This window comes from Panthera pardus, unplaced genomic scaffold (assembly GCF_024362965.1).
Source record: "Panthera pardus isolate Hobbes unplaced genomic scaffold, ASM2436296v1 HiC_scaffold_3, whole genome shotgun sequence".
Taxonomy (NCBI): Eukaryota; Metazoa; Chordata; class Mammalia; order Carnivora; family Felidae; genus Panthera; species Panthera pardus.
In genome coordinates this window covers 50408542-50425594 of record NW_026526876.1, presented here as the reverse complement: position 1 = coordinate 50425594, position 17053 = coordinate 50408542, and the positions used below count along the sequence as shown (strand labels likewise).

Here is a 17053-nt window from a genome sequence, read left to right as displayed (position 1 = left end):
TCTAAAACTGTGTATGTATGCTGAGTGGTGGAATTCCAGGCTGTACCCACATCGAAGCCCGAGTTGGCTTTCTTCACCACTATGTCTCCAGTCCATAACCTGTGCCTGGCACATGGTGGACATTCCATTATTTGTGCACTGACCATATCTATTATGAAGGGCTTCTTGTCCAAAACCCAAATACATAAATCCTCTATTTTGTAATCTGTTTTTCAGGTTTAGAGTTAAACTGACAAACTCCATAGTTTGTCTTGCTTTACGTAACATAGTACATATTATGATTTAAAGCATATTTTCCCTTTTCTAGAAACAATGACATCCAGCTCTACTTTCATTGATACTGCTTAACCAAAATATACAGTGTATACACACACACACACACACACACACACACACGCATAACCTCCAATATTTAATGTTACCAGGAAGTTTTCAAAGAACATATTTTTGGGGTGCCTGGGTGGCTCAGTCATTTGAGCATCAGACTCTGGATTTCAGCTCAGGTCATGATCCCTGGGTCGTGGGATGGAGCCCCATGTTGGGCTCTGTGCTAAGCATGGAGTCTGCTTAAGATTCTCTCTCTTTCCCTCTGCCCCTCTCCCCTGCTCACATGTGCTTGCTTGTTCTCTCTCTCTCTCTCAACATAAAAGAGAGCATATTATTATTCTTTTTCTCTTAATGTTCTACTGGTTTAGTTTACTAGCTTAGTCTACTAGTTTAATTTAGTTCTACTAGTCAGCTTAATGCTCTACTACATTAGTTCCTATTATAATTTCTTACCAGCATGTCTTGGACAAGAAAAGAGCTAGAATAGCTCTTCCTGAGTTTATGTTGAGTAAGCCAAGGTCTAGAAAAGGGCCTGGATTTTTTTTTGCAGATCAGAGTCATTTGGAGAGATGGCTCTAAGCAGCTGCCATCCTTGGGGGACTGCTCCCTGAGTGCTTTGCTGGTGCTCCTGTTCAGTGGAAGCCAGTAATCATCCAACCTCCAAAGCCTCACCCCGATGCCTGGTGCAGCCTGGGACCAGCGTCCATGAGCTGGTACCCAATGGCTATCTGTCATGATGCTGCTGCTGCTGCTGCTGCTGCTGCTGCTGCTGCTGGGGGAGCTGCCTCCAACGGTGGTGATGAAGAGGCTGGGGTCTGGCCAGGCAAACTCCCGTAACGGGACAGCTCTGACACTTGCCAGGCCTCAAAGGATCTTCTCCCCGGGTGTCACTTCCCAGCGGGGCCCTGCTTATGAATGGGTCGCAGTGGAAAACCTCTCCTTTCTAAGGCAATTTTATGAGCCTTTCAGTCACAATACAGATGTCTGTTTTTAGGACCTTACTTTTGTGTGGACACCCAGTGGCTCAGTCTGCTGATGGCTTTATAGCCTTCTTCGTTCCCCAGATCCACTAGAAGCGTCATCGTCCTCCTCGCCAGCCAAGCCCAGGGGCCTTTGTTACAGCTACATTACCCCTCCTTGCAAAGGCTGCCTCTGAGAAAAGAGACCCCAGGAGCCAGACTGCGGCAGGGCTCTGTCTGTCCTCACAGCCTTTAGGCCTAATGATGTCCGCTTTTAACCCTTCTAAGTTTTCACTCCAGCTTCCTTTGGAGAAAAAGGCATTTAAGTGACATTTAGTGTTGCCACAGTAAATTCCCATTAATTGATCCTTCCTCAAAATCAACCCGATGAGCCTCAAACTGGGTTCTAACAGAGTGAGTCCAAATTCGGGCTTCCCACCCGCTGCCCCACACCTTTAGAAATGCTCAGCCTGTGCCCATGGAAGCACCCATTTCAACCCCCCACCCCCCACCTGCTTTAAGCATCCTAGGTAGTGAGACTTATGCTTAGGCCCCAAGAAGTCAGGAATGGGTAGGCCCCCTACAGGCACCCCCATTGGCCTTTTTCACACTAGGTAAAGCACTAACGAGATCCAGGCTGCTTCGTAAGTACTACTCCTCGGTGCACTCACCCTGCGCCTTCAAACACAAAATCACCCCAATGTGTCAGTGCTATTTCTATTTTGATTATATTTTACTCTCGCTTTCTCCTCCTCTCTCACTCCCCCTTCCTCCTTCTTTAAGGGGCATGCCTCCCACTAACCTCAGCAAAATCAGGAGACCTAGAGGAGAAATGTATACCACTGTCGCTTTTGCACCGCTCAGCTCCACAGACCATGTGAAACCTGGTCATCAGTTGCTCATTCCACCAATATTTACCGAGCGCCTCTCACAGGCTAGGCTCTGTGCGAGGTGCTGAGGACACAGTGGAGACCGCAGGCAAGGTCTTGCCCTCGTTGGGCTTACATTCCAGTGACAGAGACAGTCAAGAAACGAGTAAACAAAATCATTTCAAACTCCTTGGGGGGTCACGATGGAGGCTCAACCTACCTGGAATCAATTTGGGGCTTACGGGGAAGAAGAAGAAGGGTCGGCTTCAGGACGCCGCTGACTTGCTGGGGGCCCCTTCACAAGAGGTAGTGAAAATAACCTCTTCCTCTTCGAACCTCAGCTTTCCATTCTGTCGAATGGGCATCCGTGACACATTGAGAGCAGGCTGCGTAAAACACTCACAGATGTGAGGACTTCTCAAGTTCTCAAGTGCCGGCCTGGTTTCTTTCACTTGTACAGTGGCCTCCGGGCTGAAGGGCTTGTTGCAAAGCATCTGATGTTTGCCTGCAGAAACGGGCTCTCCAGTAAGGACCAGGCATGGTGGCCGGTTTCTGTGGCCCTCCTACCTCCCCACATGTGTGATTTTCTCAGGTGCACTGTGCAGGTCAACTTCTGTTCTTGGCCAAGATGCTTTTGATGGAAGACGATTTTTTTTCCCCCGTTGGTTACATTTGCTTTGATTTTTATAAGAAAACCAGTTTGTGGGCTTTCCTTAAGTATCACTCAACTTTTACTCCTTGAGTTCAAGAATGTTTACCGTCCCCGCAGGCCTGTCTGTATTTCTCCTCTTAGGAACTGGGCTCCTAACCCAGCCACCTCGGGTAGAAAGAGATGTGGAATTAAAACCCAGCCCAGTGTTTCAACTGCTTCCGCCTTGCATCAGCTTTTTTCCTCTCAGGCTTTCGGATTTTTAATCTGAACTCTTCACAAATGTTAATCTTTATCCCCAGAGGGGAGGAAATGAGAATAAGAGCTGGTGGTAGTCCCGTGTTACCAGTGAGGAAACTGAGGCAGCCGTGCTATCTCCTTTATTTAAAGCTTTTATTTCTGGACCTCCCAGTTCACAATCTTTTATCCCAGATGAGCCTCTCAGACGGTCACTAGACTGAATAATTTGCGTGTCTGCCTCTTTTCTCAAGAAAGTGACTCCTCTGTGGGGAGAGGGGAAATGGATTTCTGAGGATAGGTTCCCGGGCCTAATTCTGCCTGGCCCCCTCCCCGGCCGTATGTGTTGGCGTCATAGGAAAGACAGCTCTGTCTACCCATAACTGATGAGCAGAGTTGTTTCCTTTGGGAGGAGCTTTCTCTGTCGCACGCTCCTGCTTGCCTGGGTTTAAATTCCCAGGTTCTAGACCCAACAGGGTTGGGCTGTGCTCTGCATGAGGTTAGAAACACAGGGGAAGAATGCGTGTGACAGAGCTCTGGCCAGTTGAGTAATGTTTACTCTGTGGGTGGCTGGGACGCTCATTCGCGCTGGCAGAGGTCCACCAGCCAGAGGAACATTCCTGCATTATCAGGGATGGGAGATTGGTTTTGAAATGTCAAGGGTGAAAGGCATCCCACCAGATCCTTGGGTGAGGCTCACAGACCCCAGTAAAAAGGACCCCCTCGCTTCAGCACCAAAGGCCACGTGGGGGCAAGCTGAACCTCACATGGCCCAGGAGGCCACACCTCCCACTTTTCTTCTTGCTAAAAAGAGCAATTCTGGTCATGTTTTCCTGGCTGACGTTGCTCTTTTCTTTGCCTGGCATTTTCTCTCTGAGCAAAACCCAATGTTTCTCTTACCTTATTTAATTCATTCATCGTTATGGCTTCTGAGGAAGGAAGATCCATATGCCCATCTTGTAGATAAAAATACCAAGACCCAAAAGTTGATTGGTCCAGAATCATCAAGGCAGAGAGACAGAAAGAGGGTATTAGTTTCAAGTGTCTAATTGCTGGTGTCCTGTTGATTTCTGGAATTGTGGAATTGGGATCTCAGCTGCTTTTAGAAGCTCTAAGAGAGGGTGCCTGGGTGGCCCTGTCAGTTAAGCATCTGACTTTGGCTCAGGTTATGATCTCGTGATTCGTGGGTTCGAGCCTGTGTTGGGCTCTGTGACAGCTCAGAACCTGGAACCTGCTTCAGATTCTGGATCTCCCTCTCTCTCTCTCTGCCCCTTCCCTGCTCACACTCTGTCTGTCTCTCTCCCCAAAATAAATAAAACATTTAAAAAAATTTTAGAAGCTCTAAGAGGGCTATAGTTCTAAGCCCCTGAAGCACAGGTTTCTGAAAAGTCCCCACGGTTGATTACTCCCTGAGCAGGTCCTCTCTGGGGTCCCTTCCACAAGGCAGTTGTGTCTGTCTTTGAAAACAGATACATGGTCAGTTCTATAGAACCCAACATTCACATCATAAAAACCACTGTGCTCTGTAAAGTAACCCAATAAAAACTATAGGGTTTATGGGGAACAAAATGGGGTTAAGGACACAATACTCAAAACTTCTTCAATGACACCCCTTAGAAAGATAAGAATCTAACAAAAACATTAGCCAAGTTTTACACCTGTTACGTGGTTAGGAAATGCATAAATGCTGTAGAATGATAAATATGGCCCTTTACCTTGAAAACAGTCCTGCAGTTTGCCTTCGGAAGCAGGCATCAGAAGGGCTGTGGCTTGAGAGTTAATGTGAAGTAGGAGAAGGAGGGTTGTCGGAAATCAGAAGGAAAATTGTAACTCTAGCTGCGGATCAATGTGGCTTATAGCACATGCAGTGAACTGTTGGTAGATGCTCAGAGTGTGTGTGCGTGTGCGCATGCATGCACATGCATGTATGTACGTGCACACACACTAGTATGGTTAGTGTCCTTTGTGGCTCCATTCAGCTGGGTGCCGATTTCTGAATTCCTCAAGTGTGAAATTCATGTTACACTCAGATTATCCCATATTTGTCAGTAGAACTGGAACAGATCCACACTTTCAATACCAACATTCCCGCAGGACTGACAGCATTCTCTCCTTCTGCCAGAGGGATGCTCCCTTGTTCTAGAGCATGAATGCTCAAAGCAGCTGAGGGCTCATTCCTTCATTCGGGAAATATTCACAGTCCCAAGGCCCTCTGTGAGGCTCCGAGGAAGCAACAATGAGTAAAAAGTCATCCCTTCCTTTAAGAGGGAACAAGAAGTATCCTATTATCAGAACATTATGGTGCAGGGTGTCCGACTCCTGCTGTAAGAGTCTTGACTGCATGTAAAATACCAAGGGCGAAGCAGTTAACTATCAGAATGAATCAAAGTGAGTTCCACAGAGGAGATGGCATTTAACCCTCTTAAAAGATGTGGCATGGAGAAGAAGGGAAGAGCTTTCCTGGCAGAGGGAACAGCAGAAGCAAAAGCACAGAGGCAGGAGATGGCAGGGCCAATGTGACGAACGGCAGGTGCTCCGACATGGCTGTATGGGATGTCGTGAGAGATGATACAAATAAGGCGAGCTGGAGTCACAAAGGCCCCATTCTGCTAGTCTTGGGTTGGGGGTTTTCCAGAAGGCAGCGAAGGGCCGTCATAGGTTTCCAAACAGGGCAGTGACGTGGTACAAGTTTGTTTGAGAAAGAAATCCCAAGCTCCAGCAGTGAGAAGAGTGCCTTGGAGGTGGTGCTGGTGCAGAAAGTGGAATGTGGAGACACTGGCTTCTGGAACCCACAAGCTTCTTTCATGTTTTGATGTGTTTGTCACTAGATTCTAGCTGGGATGACGTTTACTGCTTATGCCGTGGTTCATAGGACCAGCGATGGGGGCATGGCCAATTAGTGACTTGATCCAAGAAGAGAGTGGAAGGTACGGGGCCACGTCTAGTGTTGTCATATCTCCTGTGGGGCCTCTGGGGCTGTTAACCTGGCATCTTTGGCATCGTAACCCAGAGCCCTTGTGGTATATTCATTTTCAGAGCTTGCAATGGTGAAGGAGGAAGGGAATGTGCTCCATTCCCCAAGCACAGTACCTGCCACATGATAGGTACTCAATAAAGTTTTGTAACCTCAGCCTCCTGAAAATGTCTTTTAAACAAAGACAGTCCCAAAGTAGAAGGAATGAGGTATCTTGTGCCAAACACATTCTGGGGACTTTCACATCCACTGAGTCGTTCATCTTCCTCCCCATGACCCTAAGGGGCAGATACTGTTAACAGCAGAGAAACTGAAGCTTGGGGTGGTTAAGTAACTTCCCCAAGGCCACACAGCTAATCTGTGGTAGAGCCAGGATTCAAACCCAGGTTGCCTGGCTCCAGAGCCTCCTCCACTTTGGTTCTCCTTTGAAGTACCCTTCTGAGTTTGTGAAATACACAAGGACCTGGCCTCTTTCCTTCCTCTGACAAGAACACCTATTTCTGGGGGATCGCCAGTGGATACTTTGTGATACACCTTCCATCCCCTTTAAGGTGGCTACCTGATTACAGCCACTTTCTCTGGGTCCAGAGTGACTGCCAAACTCCTTGGTGGGAGAAGCACCGGTGGGGAAGGTTACAGGTGAATCTGGAGCTGGCAAGCAGCCCCACCAGCTCCCACCACACTCTGCAGTGAGAACAGCACCCCCCCCACCCCCAACAGTGGGCAGACCTCTGGCTCAGAGATGAGGAAGCTGAGCTCACCCAGGACACTGATGGCCGAGCTGAGATCAAACAGGGATGATCCCCTGCCTGCCAACCCAAAGCTGTCCCTTAGCCAGAGGCCTAGGCCCCTGTCTTTCTTTTTTTTTTTTTTAAGTTTATTTATTTATTTATTTATTTTGAGAGAGAGAGAAAGCACAAGTGGGGGGGGGGGCAGAAAGTGAGAGAGAGAGAGAGAGAGAGAGAGAGAGAGAGAGAGAGAGAGAGAGAAAATCCCAAGCAAGCTCTACCCTGTTAGTGCAGAGCCAGATGCAGGGCTCGATCTCATGAACCTGAGCTGAAGTCCTATGCTTAACCACCCGAGCCACCCAGGCGCCCCAAGGCCCCTCTGTCTTTAAACAGAACAGCTCCACCCTTACATGAAGCTGTGCTGGGGGAGAAAACAAGGTTTGAAAACCACAGCAGCCTTGGGCTACCCTGGCTGGATTCTAACAAATGGCCCTTGACGCTCTTCTGCCAGGCTCCCTCCTAAAGAAGGCTTTGTTTCCTATGGGTATCCTTGGTTAATTATTTTTAAATACATAATTATGTAGCCTGCAGTAGGGGAGAAGCCTCCCTGTGACCCATATTTGATCACCAGAGGACGGGCCCTCTTCCTTTGGCCAAATTAAATAGGCTAAAACCAGAGTCTGTTTGACTTGAGGCTGAATCGATGATGGGGACAGGCTGGGAGGTGAACACACACCTGACTCCCAGCGTTATCACCACTCACTCAGGAGCAGAGCATCTTGGGGAGGTAAATAGCGGGCCGGGGAGTCAGAGAAAGCAAGAGAAAAACAAGGTGAAGTGCAGTCCCTCCAAAAGGAAAGAACGAGAAAACAGGAGCCAGGCTTGCCTCCCAAGTAGCTTCCAGGGCAAAACACATAAGTGGTTCTTCAGAGTAGGATTCTTGGGGAACTATGCTCCATGGACAGGTCATTCCATTCAGTACTTAGAATCTGCCCTAAGTTGCCTAGAATTCTAGAGTCTTAGGGCAAATATCCTGGGGTCCATCCCCATACTAGCTGCCTCCCGACCCATAGTTACCATTTCTTTAGCATCATGCTAGGAAACTTTTAGATATATTCTCTTATCCAGAAATTTCCCTGTGAAGGAAGTGTTCCCTCCATTTTATGAGAGGAGGTGAAGGCACAGAGAGAGAGAGAGAAGTAATTTTTCCAAGATCGAACATCTCCTAAGGGCAAAGTGGGATTTGAGCCTGAGTTTGTCTAGCTCCTGAGCCCACAGTCTTCCCACTGTCCCTCCTCAGAAAATTCTTCCTATTATTGCTTTGAAACCTGCCTCCCTCTTTTCTGTTGGATCTTCTCTGCCTCCTGAGCTCACAAGGCACAGATCTTTCTTCTTCTATGTCACAACACTGTGAGCTGTTGGATGTATCCTGCCAGGAGCCCAGTGGTAAATGTGAGTGGAGAAAAAAGACCCAGTGTGATCCAATGGGATGAATAGAGGGTAGGAGATAGGAGATGCAGGGACTGCAGATAGGTGTGGAGGACCGCGGGCAGGACTGGGGAGGGGGTGTTGGTTCAGAGGCAGGGGAGCCTTCCTCCTTTTAACCTCATGGCTCCTGTTCCCCCAAAAGTGTGGTGCCCCAGACCAATAACCACCAAATTCCAATTTGCCACCGTCACCCCCCACTGACAGCCCCTTGAATCAAAGGATGAGGACAGCAACCAATAGAGGAAGCCCATAGAGCATTCATCAAGCCACGCAGAGTCAAACACGTTGCTCTTGAAGGTTAGAACCCTGCCTTAGCATTTGTTTTCTTCCCAGCCCTCTTAAGCTCTAGGTCATATCAGCCTTGGGTAATGTCCTTTGGATGATGCCAGAAGACTGGTTTGGGTCTCCTCTTGGCAAGCTTCATCTTAGTGATTTGGAGGCTGCTGGTTATGGCAGCTTGCCTGGCCCCTGGGAAGGGGGGCTTTGTAGCCTCCTTGGGCAGGTGGGGCTCCAGGGGGAAGCAGGAAGCAGGACAGGGGGAAACAGACCAATAGAGTCAGTATACTTTATACAGTAATGGTTTGTCTTGGAAAAGCTGGCAAAAGGAGAAGTGCAGCCAGATAGTTGGCCCACCCCTCCAAATAACTGCATGCCCAGAGCACTGGTCTCCCTCTCCTGCAGGTAGAAATAGGGTCCCCCAAACCTTTTTGTCAAGTCCAAAGTACAACACAAGAACACAGTCTTTGTAGGCTTTGAGCTTAGGGTGAGATGCCCCAGCTGCCCCCAGCTTTGTCTTTGTCTGTTTCACGGGCACATCTAGCAGGACTTGGACTCTGCAAACTGGGTCCAGGTTACTTGCACCCCTTCGGTCGCCTTCTCTGCCCAGTGCTTTTCCTTTCCTGAGCACAGACCTCTGTTTTGGTTCCTGAACCAGAGGGAGGGCCAGAGTAGTGAGGCTATAAACATGCTTGGTTCTCCCCTCCCTTGCAGACCTAACTGCAGTGGTTTACTAAAGCATCCACATCCTGCCTGTGTGTGCTGCCTGCCCCACCTCCCGGCAGACTCGCCTTCCCCTGGGCCCTGGAAGTCAGCCAAATGGGACCCCATCAAAGGAATGTGAGTTCCAGAGCCACAGACCCCCAGCTACAGCCCCATCCCTGACCTGTTCTGTCCGTGTGCAACACCCTCCCCACCCCCAGCCCCGGCCTCTTGTGCTCAGCCATAATAGTAGTGTGCAAAGACCGATGCCTTCCACTCTGGCTCTTACAGGGCTCCCTGGACAAGTGCCTCTTTGTAGGACGGGTCTACTCATGCTTTGCAGCCACACATTGCCAAGAGATGCCAGGGAAACATTTCTAGAAGACATTTTGAAGAATACAAGAAATACTCTAGTTAGGAAGAGAAGGCCAATCTCAGCCCCCAAATCCTGCAAGAAGTATGCTGAAGCAAGAATAAGCAGCATCCTTTTGTCCACTTGCTCGTTCGTTCGTTCATTCATTCATTCATTCATTCATTCCTCTGACAGATATTTATTGAGTGGTTACCAAGTGGCAAGGTACTGGGGATACAGCAATGAACAAAACAAAACAGATAAAAATGTCCTGCCCTCAAGGAGCTTACATTCCAAAATTAAGTAGAGTCCACTCTAGCCTTTACCGTGGAGAAAGCCAGCCAGTGTCTCTCATAGGAAACAGGGGAGGAAAAGGCAACTTTGGGTTCTTGTCATCCACTGTGTGAAAACAAGGGGAGTCAAATGTGTGTTCCAGGGCCCTGGGGGCACTCATGTCTGCTGTTGGGTCTGTCTTGTTTTGCAGGAGTCCGCTACAGCCAGCAGGGAAACAATGAGGTCACTTCCTCCTCAACAATCAGTCACCATGGCAACAATGCCATGGTGACCAGCCAGTCTGTTTTACAGCAAGTCTCTCCAGCCAGTCTGGACCCTGGCCACAATCTCCTCTCACCTGATGGTAAAATGGTGAGTACACCTGGGCCATTGTAGCTCTGGAGCTGATAAGATAAGAGGCAAAACAAACACAACTTCTCACAAGGCCTGCCTCAAACAATGAGCCATTGTAGCCCCAGAGGGGAAAACGGGGGCTGTCCAGAGTTGGGACGGAAAGGTAGAGCTGGTGACCCAGCCTTTGGCGGGTGGAAGAGGTGTTCGGTTTGAACCTAGCCAATAAATCTGACAGAGTCCTGCTCTCATTTTATTGATTGAATGCCTCATAAAGGAGCAAGCCGGGTGGGACGCTGTTTGTTTTGGGGCAGGCAATGACATTTGTGTTGATAAAATGTTCATTCGTAACCCCCCCCCCAAGGCCTCCAAAGCCAGTCTTTTAACCTTAGAGAGTATTTCACTTTGAAACAAGCCCCCTCTTTCTCTTCGCCACACCCTGGTGCCGGCAAGGAGAGAAATTAAGTCAGGATGTAGTGGATGGCAGGAGATGGAGAGAGGCTTCTTGAACTGGGACATCAGGTGGTATGTCAGTGCAGAGCAGGGCACAAAATGGCGGTGGGGCGGGGCAGGGCGAGGTGAGGCTTACAAGGAAAGTGAGAAGCACCGACTTTGAAGTTCCAGTGACCCGGTTCAAATCCCAGCTCTAGCATTTAATAGCTGTGTAGCCTTGGGCAGGTTACTGAACCACTCTCCGTCTCTCAACTATAAAACGGGCATAATAACAGTGCGGTTGTTGGGGGGAACAACTGTGATAACAAGGGAAATACTCAGCACCGTGTTAAATATTCAAGAAGTGACTGGTGTTATTGTTAATGTCAGTGTTCCTCTCTTTAACTGAAGTTTTCTACAATCATAACCACAGCCCACACCCAGATGTAAGTTTAGCACACTTGGCGAGGAATAGACTCTTTTTGAATTTGAATTTTCAAGGCTCTCATTCTCTAACAGCACGAGTGCAGGGGAGCGCAGCCCCGGAGAGAAACAAGCATTACGACACGAGTAAGGGCAGGAAATGGAAAACTTTATTCTTTGGGTCATGCTCCATGTTTCAGTGGGGGGGTTGGGGGGGAGGAGCTGCAGGTTCCTGGCTTCCACGCTCAAGGTGGAGCCGCACACATTCCCTCAAGGTGTCTGACCCAGGGGCAGGTGGGGGCCGGCGTGGGGGAAGGGGACGGGGAGCAGATGCCATTTTAGACCTTGACGTGTGTGCTGTGTAGGCAACACAGGAATGGTGAGTCACAGGTGATTGAGTCCCCAGCTCCCTGGAGGAAAAACAAAGTGTAGTTTCCAAGAGGAGTGCTGGCTCGGCCAACTCTCGTCTCGGGGACGCGAGCTGCTTTCCCTGGTAGTGGTCTGTGCAAACAAAAATGAAAAGGCGCTCCTGAGGGAGGCATTTTGTAGCCCCCTTTCCCTCCCCTCATCCCTTATGCCTTTTCTTCATGAAAAACCGTTTGTGTGGCTACTTTGTAAGAGGCACAGACAAGTCTTCATGAGTCACTTTGAGACCCAAACAGGTTAAGAGTAAGGATTGCCCAAGCTGCCCTGGGGAAGAGGGTCTTGTGGAAGAAGTCTTGACTTCTCAGTGCATGAAATCCTTCAAGTCTCTGCTTCTATTGCTTGAAGGTCCTTGGGGTTTCCCTTGCACCCTCCTGCTCTTTTTCCTAAGAGGCAAGTGGCCTCACCCCAAGCCGGGGCTGCTCCAAAGGCAGCCTGCAGACACACTTTCTGCTTCCTGTTCTGCTCAGCAGTGCCCTAATGGCCAGTATATTATTGGATTGATGATTGACCAAGAGAGCACACCTCAACGTTAGCAAACACCTGGAAGCTTGTTTGCAGGGACCAGCTTTTTACTAGTCTCCAACACCCTGGTTCATATGTTATGTCACTATTACTGGATGCCCAAATTCAAGAATCTGTTTTCTGTTAATATCTAACAGGTGCATCACAGATTGTGGTCCACCAAGGCAAGAGTGGAGTATGGTTAAAAATAACACGGGCAAGAGAACCAGTGTGTGTAAGCCTTGGGCTCAGCAATCAGATGGATATGTTGCTTAACTTTAGCTTCCTCATCTATAAAATGGGGGGTAATAATGCCTGCGTCATGGGGTTGGTGTGAGGGCTGCTTATAGCTCCGCTGTCGTTTGGGTAAGCCCCATGTGAGGAGTGACAATCTCTTGTGTACTGTCAGTGGGACGTGAATTGGAAATCTTACCCCAGTAATTAGTTTGGGAAATGCTGCTGATCATTTGAGCTTTCTTTTGCACTATCTGTCCCCTCTCCCATACCCAAATGCATTGACAAAAAGCTGGCCAGATTTAGGGTTGCAGTTTGTGTATGTTGAACCTTGTTGTTGTTTTTTTCATAGATAATTTTTTCAATGTTTGTTTATTTTTGAGAGAGAGACAGAGCATGAAAGGGGAGGGGCAGAGGGAGAGGGAGACACAGAATCTGAAGCAGGCTCCAGGCTCTGAGCTGTCAGCATAGACACGGGGCTCGAACTCATGAATGTTGAGATCCTGAGCTGAATTCAGGTACTTAACCTACTGAGCCACCCAGGTGCCCCTCTCCTTTTTTTTTTTTTTTTCAAAAGCACATACTGGGGTGCCTGGCTGGCTCCATCAGTGGAGCATGTGGCTTTTGATCTCAGGGTCGTGAGTTTGAGCCCCACACTGGGTGTAGAGTTTACTTAAAAAATAATAATAATAATTAAAAAGCACATTCTGGATTCTTTCACATTGAAGCAGTATAGCCTAACAGTGAAAAACCTTGGCGGCAAATGGCCTGCTTTCAATACCAACACCACTTCTTGTGCAAATTTCTTCACTTCTTCAGCTTCAGTTTCCTTGTCCACAATGTAGGGGCAATAACACTAACCTCTTAGGCTGTAGGCAGTAAAGCACTTAACATAGGTGAAAGTTCTGCAAATGGCAGCATTCATGTAATTCAAACCCAGCTGCGTCCTTGGCAGCCCCGGGCTTCCTTCAGTCTTGGTGACAAATAGAAAAGAATGGTTGCATTTTAGTGGGAAGGCACTTGACCAAGGTTACCCCCAAACAGTAAGTATTTGAACTCTAGTAAAACTGAGTTTGAATTCTGGCTTCCTCACTCACTAGTCAAGGGACCTAGTGTTAGTCTTGCAACTCTTCGGGGGATCAGACTCTTAATCTGTAACACAGGGGCAGTGATAATAATGCCCTCCCTAGCTGTGTCGATACCTATTGAGGACAGTCAGTGGAAGCACATTACAGACTCTGAAGCCATGCACATTTAAGTTGTTTTTATCGTCGGCATCTGCGTTTGTCTTTCACCATTAAAATCAAACATTGAAACAGGAGAGATTACCGTCACTTCATTGACTTTCTCCAAAGGACTACATTACCCAAAGGAAGTCCGAAGGCAGGTTACTGATTTTTTTTTTTAATGACTCTGACATTTTGAAAAACAAGTCCAGCAAACAGGCTGGTTCTCTCTTGTTTGATGTGGTCGGAATTCCTTCTTGGTCACGTGACCCCCCAACTCCTTTCTCGATGCCCATTTTAAAAACACAAACAAACCTGTTTGGTTTTTTTCTTTCTTTCTTTTTCAAATTAACCTTGGAAGCTCTGTGGCTGACCAGGTCAAGGTGGGAGATAGTGTCTTACCTGGGTGCTGGTGTGCGACCTATAATTTGACAAGCTCTGGGAGGAAGGGCAGCTGAGTTACTCAGACACTGAATGTTTGTATCCTAACCCTAAAACGTTTCCCAGTGGTCCTGATACCATCAAGAATGTCTGGAGCAGTTCACAATGATGGGAGACCTCTATTTTCCTTCCTTCCTTCTTTCTTTTCTTCCTCCTTTCTCCCTCCCTCCCTTCTTTCCTTCCTTCCTCACTCCCTTCCTTCCTTCCTTCCTTCCTCCCTCCCTCCCTCCTTTTCTTCCTTCCTTCCTGATTTTATTTTTAAGTAATCTCTACACCCAACGTGGGGCTTGAACTTACAACCCCGAGATCAAGAGTCATGTGCTCCACCAACAGAGCCAGCTAGGTGGCCTGAGACACCCTTTCTTAATAATTTTAGAAATTATTTTAAAACTGTAAGTATTAAAATGCTTCATCACCAAAAGTGGGTGTGGGTGTGTGTGAAAGTGATAGCTCCTTATAATTAATGGGGAAACACTGGAAGCATTTCTGAAAACATCAGAATCAAAGCAAGCACATCTATTACAGCTGTTACTGTTTGATACTATTTAGAAAGTTCTAACCAATGCAATAGACATGTACACATATGAGTACTAGCAAGGAAGAGACCCTATCAGCACATGTGCTTGTGATGTCATTATACGTTTGGAGAAATGAAGAAAATCAATAAGGAAAAGACACTATTAGGAATAAATAAAAGGATTCGATCCCCCCCCCCCAAAAGGATGTATGAAGTAAACACGTGAAAATCAGTAGCTTTCTCTTACTAACCTATCACTAAAATATAATGGTGAAACAGAATGGGGGCACCTGGGGCCGAGGGCTTATTGTTTAGTAGCTTTCTCATTACAACATCAGTTCCTTGACCAAAAAATAAAAAATAAAAATCTTTTAATGGATAGTGGAGATTTGGAAAAGGTAGAGAAGCCCAATGATGTCTGATCCCCCTGCAACCCTTGATAATAATTGCAGGGGTGGGGAAAGTTTCTCTCTAAAAGAAGTTCTCTAAAAGAACTCAAATTCTAGAGGCAGACAGACCTGTGTTTGAATACCAGATATACCATTTACTAGGTTATTGGATCTTAGGCATTATACATATCTACTCTGACCCTTGGTTTTTTTCATCAGGGAAACAGGGATGGCAGAAGTATCTGCCTTATGGAACTATCATGAAGTTTGTAAGTTAATGTACAAGTGGTACTTAATGGAGCCTGTAGTCCGTGAAAGCTTTCTTGCACTTCTGCCTGGTCCCCAGTCTGCTCTCCCAGAGCATTTCTTCAGTTATTATTTTTAGCAGCCACGTGTCTTTAGCACCAATAATATACAAGGTACAGAGCAGAACAGAGGATACTTCCAAATTAAGCAAGTGACAGTCCTCTAATACCCCATGGGCAGAAGAATGTCTAAGGCAGGCTAGGAACTCAGAGATAGTCAACCAATGAGGGGCACCTGGGTGGTTCAATCAGTTGAGCCTCCAACTTTGGCTCAGGTCATGATCTCATGGGTTGTGGATTCGAGCCCCACATTGGGCTGGCAGCTCAGAGCCTGGAGCCTGCTTCGTATTCTGTGTCTCCTCTCTCTGTCGTTCCCCTGCTTGCACTCTGTCTCTCAAAAATAAATAAATGTTAAAAATATTTTTTACTTAAAAGAAAAAAAGATAGTCAACCACTGGAAGCACCATAGGGAAGGGATTATTGGGTATTTTACTTCTCTATCTCCAGCATCTAGAAATGTGCCTCAGTGTATGCTTAATAATTTTTACTGAATGAATGAATGAATGAATGAGCTGTGCCAAGGAATTGCTCAGTCATGTCATTAAAAAAAATTTTTTTTTTCTGTCAGCACAGAACCCAATGCGGGGCTCAAACCCACAGACCGCGAGATCATGACCTGAGCCAAAGTCAGTCGCTTAACCGACTGAGCCCCTAGGTGCCCCGAGTTATGTCAATTTGGACACTGCTTTTTGCAATCCCAGCTCCACTCATGGTGTTTTTGTTTTTTCTCTCCAGCAGATCTCAGTCTCAGGAGGTGGTCTGCCCCCCGTCAGCACCTTGACGAATATCCACAGCCTGTCCCACCATAATCCCCAGCAATCTCAAAACCTCATCATGACCCCCCTCTCTGGAGTCATGGCCATTGCACAAAGTAAGTTCTGTTCTTGGTCAGAAAACTTCGGGGGTAGGTAAGGAGAAGTGTGGGAAGTAAGTCAACCTGAGTTTCAAAACAGTTCCTAGCAGACCCCCTTCAAACTCACCCACCACTTGTGGGATTTGATTCCACTTGTTTAGTTCCTTTTCTCTCTCCTCAACCGTATTTGGATTGTTTAGCCTAAAGAAAGAGAAAATAACAGAATCAAGGTGAATCTTGGGCACAACTCACCAGCTGTGCATCCTGGGGCAAATCATTAACCTTAATGAGGTTCTGTTTCCTCATCTGTAAAATGGGTTGCTGAGGTGATTAAATAATAGTGTGTAGAAACATGCTTGCCAATCTATAAGGCGTGAGTATGTATAATATCATAGCTTATACTTTTGTCTAGTGTTCATTTCGACCACTAAGTTTACGGTGGATTTTCCACAAAGTTATGCTGATGTTTCTTTGTGTTGGCAAAGATGGAACAACAATGGGCTTCCTTCTAAACAGGGAATTTCATGTGGTCATGGGACGCCTGTTTGCCCAGTGGTGCAAGTCCAGTGAGAGGGAGCTCTGAGGGAAACTGGCGGAGCATCTCCGAGTCTTTAAGGAGAAACATGGCTGGAGACTGGTGAATGGATCAGGTCCTCCCAGGTCTAGGAGGCCCTCATTCCACATCCTCACAGATGGGCCAGTTCAGGGCATGGGAAGGCTGACTGGGGCCATGTCTGTGGATGGCTCTCTCAGAATCCTAATGTGGATGAGTGTTCAGTGTGTTCTCAGCTCAGTCGTGACAGCTAAGGCCAAGTCACCACTGTGACCCTGGGAAGCGCTCCCAAGAAGTCTCAGGAGGGATCGAAGGAAGGCGCATTGCTCATCTTTGTTTTAACTGACATTGTTCCTCTGCCCTTGTGGCTGCACCGACTCCTCTGTATTTTATCACCTTTTCCTGTTTCTCTCTTCTCTCTCTCTAAATCAGCCCCAGCAAAGTAGCAACTCATCCCTTCTGAGGAGACGGCTTATGTGTTCTTTGAGGGCAAAACAGGGCTGGGCCT

The 17053-nt window shown here is 47.4% G+C and overlaps 1 protein-coding gene across 6 annotated transcripts in view; it reads left to right on the top strand.

Moving 5' to 3' along the window:
• The window catches only part of HNF1B (HNF1 homeobox B), a 53478-nt gene that overhangs the window by 21627 nt on the left and 14798 nt on the right, over positions 1-17053 (top strand). For 4 of the 6 annotated variants that reach the window (XM_019423996.2, XM_053892729.1, XM_053892726.1 and 1 more), the window contains exons 5-6: positions 10046-10206; positions 15878-16010. In XM_019423996.2, the coding sequence (XP_019279541.1) occupies positions 10046-10206; positions 15878-16010 (294 nt within the window). Of the gene's footprint in view, positions 1-10045; positions 10207-15874; positions 16011-17053 lie in introns of all 6 variants that reach the window. The other 2 variants (XM_053892725.1, XM_053892727.1) reach the window with 1 other exon arrangement.